The following is an 8,234-nucleotide window of genomic DNA, read 5'->3' as shown; positions in this document are numbered from 1 at the left end:
AGAGGGTCCAAAGGCTCAAGCTTTATTTAGTCACATAAAGAGTTATTGTGTTTGGTGCCCTTTTTGGAGCATGTATTGGCATTATGAGCCTTGTATGCCATGTTTGGGCATAAAGCTTACAACTTTACGTGACAATCGACCCTTAGGATGGTAGATCTAGTGTTTGGAGTAATAGATCTGCCTTAAATCGTCTGAATGAGGAATCTGATCGAAGGGACTCACCGAGTCCATGGCCTGACTCGACGAGTAAGTGAGGGTTTGTCCCGATGGGTTTGATTGTGCGATAACTCGACGAGTTAGGGGTCAACTCGAAGATTTGATATGGACTTTCTTGAGACTTCTGAGGAAACGAGGGGACTCGACGAGTCGCAAGAGTGCACTTGACGAGTCGGGTTAAACATGGATTGTTGACTCGAGTTTGACTTCTTCTGACTTTAGGGTTTGTTCAACATGAGTAATGGAGACCGTGGAGGGGTAAATTGGTCTTTTACCCAATTGAAGAGCTAGAGAGAGAAAGAATAGCCTTTGGTGGATTTGAGCATGAATAGAGTATTAATTAGAGATATTCATCCTTGTCATAGGCAGAGGCTAGTTCGAGTTTTGGGTGTGAGGTTATATGCTTGTTGCTTACAAGGTGAGTCTTCTCACTATATTTTACCTAGAGTGGTAATTATTTGTGACCAGAGGGTCATATGTGCTTGCTTGAGTTATGCATCTTCTGTGTAATTTGTGCTATCTGTTTTATTATGTGATACTTTGACCGGACCGGAGGGTCCAACGAGCTATGAGACTGGAGGGTCCTCACTTAGACCGGGCCGGAGGGTCCAATGACCTATGGGACCGGAGGATCTTACAGAGCTATAGCCTTGAGTAGCTAATTATTTGTGCATGGTATTTTAGGGAGCTCATTAAGCTTCGTGCTTACCGTGTTATGTGTTTCAGGTTTTCTTAGGATCGCGGGAAGGCACCGACTTGATTGTACACACCAGTGAAAAAGTTATGTTTTTAAGATCCTGGATTTTAATCAAACAATTATGGGGTTGTGAATTGTTAATTAAATAAATGAGATTTATGTGAAATATGTTATGAGAAATATGTGATTTTAAATGAAAAATTTACGGTGTTACATACCCACATGTGAAGAATACGGAAAGGTAATTACTCTGGTATATTATTTTTTTATTTTATTTTACCTTCTAATTTTTATTTGGTATAAAATTTAAGCTGTAAGGTAAATATTTTTAAAACTACACCATTTTGGTAAATATCTTATTAAAATATACCACTTTAGTAAAAAAAAACTCTAGATTTGAAAGAAAAAAAAAGACATCATCATTTTATAAAATTTTATTGTTTAAGATATTAAATCTAAAAATTATGTTTACTATGTACATGTGCAAAAATTGAGAATAAAAGAGGACATACCAACTCGATGATGCATTTTTTTCCCTTGAATTATGTTTCGCTGTCAAAAATTGAGAATACAAGCTGGCATACTATATTAATATCTTAAGCAATAAAATTCTATAAAATAATGATGTATTTTTTTCCTATCAAATACCAAGTCTTACCAAAGTAATGTATTTTAGAAAGATATTTACCAAAATGATATGGTTTTAAAAATATTACTATTTAGGTTAAATTTTATACCAAATAAAAAATAGATGGTAAAAAAAAGAGTAATTGACTTATAAGATAATTATATTTTCGTTTTGTTCACATTTAGGTAATTTTTTTTGTTGACATCTAGGTAACAAATTTGTTAAAAGTATTATAGATCTCACAATTTAGTTGTGATGTCGAAGTGGAACACCCACCACGACGTGCACACCGCTCTGCGTGATTCCTATGTGGAATGGTGGCCGGTGGTCAGAGTCGATCCAAGCCATTGTTGCCCACGACAAATAAAAAATGAGGTCCTTTAATACTTTTGTTTCAAAAAATACAAAAAACTTCAAATAATTGTACTTAAAGATGTTGGGTTTGGAACACATAACACGATACGAGTACACAATACTCAACGTCCTTCTGGAATCAGAAAAGCGAAGTGAAATTATATGAGCATTTTTATTTGAACACATTCTTCCCATGTAAATGTTAAATCAACACTTTTGGGGTGTATTGGTTAATGGGGATTCTCTTTCAATTTACCTAAACAAATCAATTCATTATATTCTACATTTAGAACTAAAATAAAAACAAACATGACAATTGAGCTTGGTACAATCCACATACATAAATTGCACAATCGTCAACTCGATTTCACAAAATTTAATTATACACAAGATCTAATAGAATTACTACATTTTTGAAAATGGATGTCCATATAAATCCAAAAGACAGTAAGCTTTCACTGAAATTTGAACACTTTATGAAACATCTAGCATGCACGTTCAAAGCGTATATCCGAATTGATACGTGAACTCAATCATAATGCAAATCTTCAAATTGGAAGATAAAACAACGATGGAAACAATAGAAAATAAATACTGGAATATTAAAACCATAACATACGTGCTGTTGACAACGATTTAAAAACCGGTTTTTTAGTTGAACTAGTATTATGATGACTGGTTCCCGTTCAACAGCTTCGCCTGTCGCTCAACCGTTGGTTTACATGTGACAGTTGTGTGTGTTGGCTTTCAAGTTTTGTATACTTTAAATATCCTGATCGATTGAGCTATTCAATTTCTTTGGAAATGAAATGTTTTTCTAAATGGGTCAAGTGAAATCCAACTATCCAAGTCCATTAAACCGGTTCAAACAATTTTTTATGAGTTCTACCACACCGGTGCAACTCGGTTTTTGAAGAAACCGTCCAGTTCGAACCAGTCTAGAAATTGACATAAAATTGTCGTTGAACAGTTCTTGTCCCCGATTCCCGTTGAAACCGATTTTAAAAACATTAGGTAGCGAATAGATAGGTAAATAGAAGCACGGAAGAGCTAAAAAACGGTGAAACGATCTATCACATGCTTCCACTTCGATGCAATTCATATAAATTATGGTTTTGTAATTGTAGAAGTATTAGCCGCAATCTATCTACAGAGGGCAAATTCCATTTAGAGAAACAAGTGAAAGATTTCCGGGTTCTTGCTTTCGAGGAGACATCAAACATTGATGGTTGTTGCTTCTTGAAAACTCATCTCTTGGAAAGGCAAAACAAAGTCCCTAACCACGCTGTAAAAATTTCCAAAATATGAAAAGGAAAGGGCCAAACACAGGCTCAACCACATTAACTCTAAAGTCTCAACCATATTAACTAACTCCTGTTGTGGAATGAAACTTTTTTTTTCTGAGTTATTTTTCTTAAAACAAGAATTTAGATGCTCCCAAAAGCTATGTGCGGAACACACCCATAGCTTGATCGTATATTAGTTGTAAATCGACAATGTCAACACTCTCAATGACATTTGAGTCCATAGATAATTACCACATAAAAGTCTCCAACGATTTTCTATTACCACATAAAAGTCTCCTATACTTTTATATTTCAAAATCATATCAACTCCACATCGTCAGATTATATTCCATCTTATGTCATGTGTCATTTATTAACCAAGTCCACAATGAACTATATTTTAATAACAAAATTTTAAAAAGAAGTGCCAACAAGTTTTATATAATTCTATATTTTATAAATAGAACGATTTAAAAAATACAATGTTCTTTTTTCTTTTCTGTCCTTGAGAAAGATGGTTGGGGGCAGGAGGGATGAGTTGACTAATTATCATCCATTATGTTAAATACATCATGTTACTTAAAAAAAAATTGTATCATTAGCATTCTTCCCTCAATCCTTCCGATTAAAAGCGCCATTTTAGTTTGACAACAAACAAAATGTCCTCGTTCATGATTGAATATCAGAAGCTCCAAATTCCACTTGAATACATACAACAGGCCACCGACAACTTCGGTGACAGCCACTTCCTTGCCGAAGGTGGATTTGGGAAGGTGTATAGGGGAGAATTAATCCTATCTAACGGTCCAACCATGGCTGCTGTAAAGCGCTTGAATCCTTCAAATAATCAAGGGGACGCTGATTTTTGGAGAGAGATCATGTTGCTTTCCAAATATAAACATGAAAATATCATCTTACTCCTCGGATTCTGCTATCAAAGTAAGGAAAGGATCCTTGTGTATGAGTATGCTCCAAAGAATAGCCTCAACAATCATCTACATGACCCCAAGTTCACATGGATTCAACGTCTCAAGATATGTCTTGGGGCTGCACGTGGCTTGGAGTACCTTCACAATCCGAGGGGAGGTCAACAAAGAGTTCTACATCGTGATATCAAAAGTGCTAACATCTTGTTGGACGAAAATTGGAATGCAAAAATTGCAGATTTTGGCTTTTCCAAATATGGCCCCGCTAACCAAGAACACTCGATTCTTTTCTCTGATCCCAAAGGCACTCTTGGTTATTGTGATCCAGTTTTTATAGAAACATCGTTTTACAAAAAAGAATCCGATGTCTACTCTTTCGGAGTGGTACTATTTGAAGTTTTGTGCTCAAGGCTTTGTGTTGATTATAAATATGATGATATGCGAAGATCCCTACCTGCGTTTGTGAAGAACTCTTCTAAAGAGAAAATCAGGGATGCAGTTATCGATGTTAATCTACTGCAACAAATGGAAGAAAATTCTTTTGATACCTTCATAACACTCGCGCATAAATGTTTGGAAAGAGAGCAGAAAGAACGTCCATCTATGGAGTTGATCGTGAAGAAGATTGAAACTGCACTCAAATATCAGGTATCTTCTAAAAACAACAAACGTTTCAAAAACAATTGAAATATTAAGGCTGGAAACAGCATTCTAAGTTCTAACCCAAAATATGCATAAGTGATACAAGCAATACGTCTAATGGATTAATTTCATGTTGAAAAAAAGTTTTTTAAAGTTTGTTTTAGTGATCATTAATTACCTCATAACTTGTTTGTTGGTGTTCGTAGGAACAAAAAGAAGTCGTATTTTCAGATAATGTGAAGTCCACATCATCGTCAACGGCATATGCAGTAAAATTAGAGAAGCCAGATCTACTTCCTCAAAAGGAAGAAGTTGGGAGAAATGTAATGGCATCAGTTAGAATCAATAGAAATTATTAACCAGTTTTGATGCCTTAGTTTTGTCTCTTACATTTTGGTAACAAATTGTATTAATTTCAGCAATTAGAGGAAAATCCTGATGATGAGATCAAAAAGTGGTCAAGCGGAAAAGAAGGGAATTTGCGTGCACTGCTTTCAACACTACATGAGGTCTGTACAAGCTTCATAGCTACTTAACTTAACCAAAACTTGTGCTAAAACATTATATATGACAACTAGTAATTAAGTATATCTTTTCCGTAATATATAGATGGTTCTCTTTAATTACTATTAGTTATATGGAAGATAACATTTCAGCCTAATTACTTATCTTTAGATTCGATTTTTGTTGGTAGTTATAGAACAAAGATAGTAGATAAAAAATTACTTAGAGACAACAACTCAACTTTTTAAATGAGAGCTACTTTTTCTTTTACTAGTTTATAAATCGTCAAAACCAAAGTTATAAAATTAATTAGACTTTTATAATAAAACTCAAATATATTAATCATTTTTTTAAAATAAATTATTAATTAAGAGATATTTGTTTTAATTATATAAAATTATAATTCTTGATTTAAATAAATATATAAATTATATCATCTTATAATTTGTATTAATTTTATTTTTATTTTTATTTTAATATTATTAATTTAATGTAACTAAAATGGAAATTTTCAAATTTTATATTTAATGTTGATTAATAGGATGAAAAAAAAAAAACTATATGTTAGTCACACATGCATGTTTCTCCAAAAGCAGCCACATGTCCATCTTAATCACCATTATTTAATTTTATCTTTACCCCTTTTTTGTTGACATTTGTTGACTTAGGTTTGACAACTATTATTTTAACTAAATTCTTGAACTTGCAGATTCTTGAACCTGAAAGTTGTTGGGAACCGGTTTCATCGACAGATATGATCGACTCTGATGCTGTACGAAAAAGCTATAAGAAAGCTATTTATCTTATCCGTCCTAACAAGCTGACACAGCGAGGGGCGAGCACTAGGGAAAAGTATATATGCAGTAAGGTTATCGAAATGTTAAAGGTATGCATGTAGTATACTGTATACGTACGATTCATGTATGTTAAGTTTCTCGTATGAGCACTCTTGGGTTTACTCCTTAATTAATTTTTGCAATAATTAATGTATGTGAACAGGTGGGTCTAGTGAGTTTCAAATCTGAAGAGAGAGCTCTTAAAGAAAAACAAATATCTGAAGAGGGAGATCAGCTTCGTATTCTAGGTAACAAGTTGTCATCACCTTGATTGAACAACATTTTTGCAGAGCTTTTCGTTAACCAATTGACGTGTATAGGCGAACAACATGATGATGATATCAAAAGGTGGTCAAAGGGAAGAGAACGGTGTTTGGGTGATCTACTCTCAAACCTACAATATGTATGTATACAATCATCCTATTTAAATAATGTACTTTTGATACAAGTGTAAAACAGAGATGAACATCATGCATATCTCAGATTCATTTAGATAACGAGATTTTTAACTAAAATCTTCAACTTACAGATCCTTGGACCCGAAAGTGGTTGGGAACCGGTCTCCCTGTCAGGTCTGTGGAGCACTGCAGATACAGATGAAGAGTACCATAAATCTCTTCTTTTAACCGATCCTGACACGCTGAACAACCGAGGGGCAAGCATGAAGGAAAAGTATATATATGGAGAGGTTCGCAAAATTTTAAAGGTATGAAGTCAGTGATTTTCTGTTTTTTTCTCGTTGTAGCATTGTGTTTGATGTATGCGCACTCTTGGGTATCACTCTTGTGTATAATAATTATGTATATCGACAGAATGGTTGGGATTCTGCAGTTGCTGAAGAGAAATAGCAGCCTCATACTCCATACATGTAAGAGGTTCTTGGTCGTTTTTGAAGCGCATTTTAACAAGCTGGATTTAACCAATAAATATGTTCTTGGGTTAAAAGTTTAATAAATGTGGTATTGGGCCCATCTAGGTAGAATTTTCAAAGCTCATATAGACTGGTCTATACCATCTTGAGTGATTTTTGCTTTGTTGATTTGCATGGTTCAAATGTGCAATTAGTAGTTTTTCAACATTCACTGACGTAACCAAGTTTTCCTCTGTAAGATAAAAATGTAAGTTTCATTTATTATTAGATGGAAGAATTCATTTGTTAGTAATGTGATTTTCCTAGTCTTGTGTGATGTCTGTTGCGTAAGATTTTTTTACTCTTATCAAGAGCATGAAAAATAAAATAAAATAAAATAAATGAGACATAATGAATTGAACTTTACTACACATCATAATAGTTCAATAGATTAAAACATCATAATTTTATATATTCTATATAATTCTATCAATATTTTTTACAATACATTTAACTTTCAGAGTTCAAAGGAATATTATCAAAACTAATTAATAATATTTATTTAAAAATTAGAAAACTTTTTTTCCTAGTGAAGAGTTCAATAGCAATTGAACTCTAAATCGGTTGAATGTCAATGTTTTATCTCTGTAAAAATTTGTAGAAACAAAGTTACCCAACATCATCATCTGTTATATCATCTTCGTTCTCATCGTTTCCTCGAATATTCTGTGATTGAAAAAACGAATAAAGTTCATCCCTATATGTCAGGTCGTTGAGTATTGTCCGAAGATTTTCCAACTACAAAATAAATAACAACATATATAAACTTATAAGTTAAATTATCAAGCATAAAAAAAACTATCAAAGTACATTGTTATTTTTAAACTAAGACATAAAACCAAAGTACATTGTTATTTCTTGCACTTGAGACAAAAACACAATTACCAATGCTTTTAGCAAATAATCACCACAAAACCAAAATTACCAAATCAACATGCATTTTATGATGCCAAAGTACATTGTTATTTTTAAACTAAGACAAAAAACCAAAGTACATTGTTATTTCTTGCACTTGGGACAACAACCCAATTACCAATTCTTTTAGCAAATAATCACCACAAAAAACAAAAGTAGATTGTTTTACTTGTGATGGTTGTGATGGCTATGAAACTGGTGGGAGAGAAGAAGGTTTACGGCTGATGCCTCTGATATGGCCACATCGCTCTCCTAATACTTTCTCAAAATAAGTTCTTTCTTGAGCGGGTATTAACTCACTTTCACCTTGGGTTTGTTCT

General features: G+C 33.4%; 1 protein-coding gene across 1 annotated transcript; it reads left to right on the top strand.

Moving 5' to 3' along the window:
• The first annotated feature begins 3,734 nt into the window (after positions 1-3,734).
• LOC145058559 (putative serine/threonine-protein kinase PBL28) lies at positions 3,735-7,276 on the top strand. Its single transcript, XM_079006451.1, has 8 exons — positions 3,735-4,755; positions 4,956-5,072; positions 5,169-5,258; positions 5,963-6,139; positions 6,253-6,337; positions 6,410-6,492; positions 6,619-6,795; positions 6,902-7,276. Exons 1-8 carry the CDS (start codon positions 3,841-3,843, stop codon positions 6,935-6,937), a joined length of 1,680 nt encoding a protein of 559 aa, XP_078862577.1. The 5' UTR covers positions 3,735-3,840; the 3' UTR covers positions 6,938-7,276.
• The last annotated feature ends 958 nt before the right edge of the window (positions 7,277-8,234 follow it).

Source organism: Lactuca serriola, chromosome 6 (genome assembly GCF_051521515.1).
Source record: "Lactuca serriola cultivar US96UC23 chromosome 6, Lser_US96UC23_V15, whole genome shotgun sequence".
Classification (NCBI taxonomy): domain Eukaryota; kingdom Viridiplantae; phylum Streptophyta; class Magnoliopsida; order Asterales; family Asteraceae; genus Lactuca; species Lactuca serriola.
This window is presented reverse-complemented; position numbering and strand designations above follow the sequence as displayed.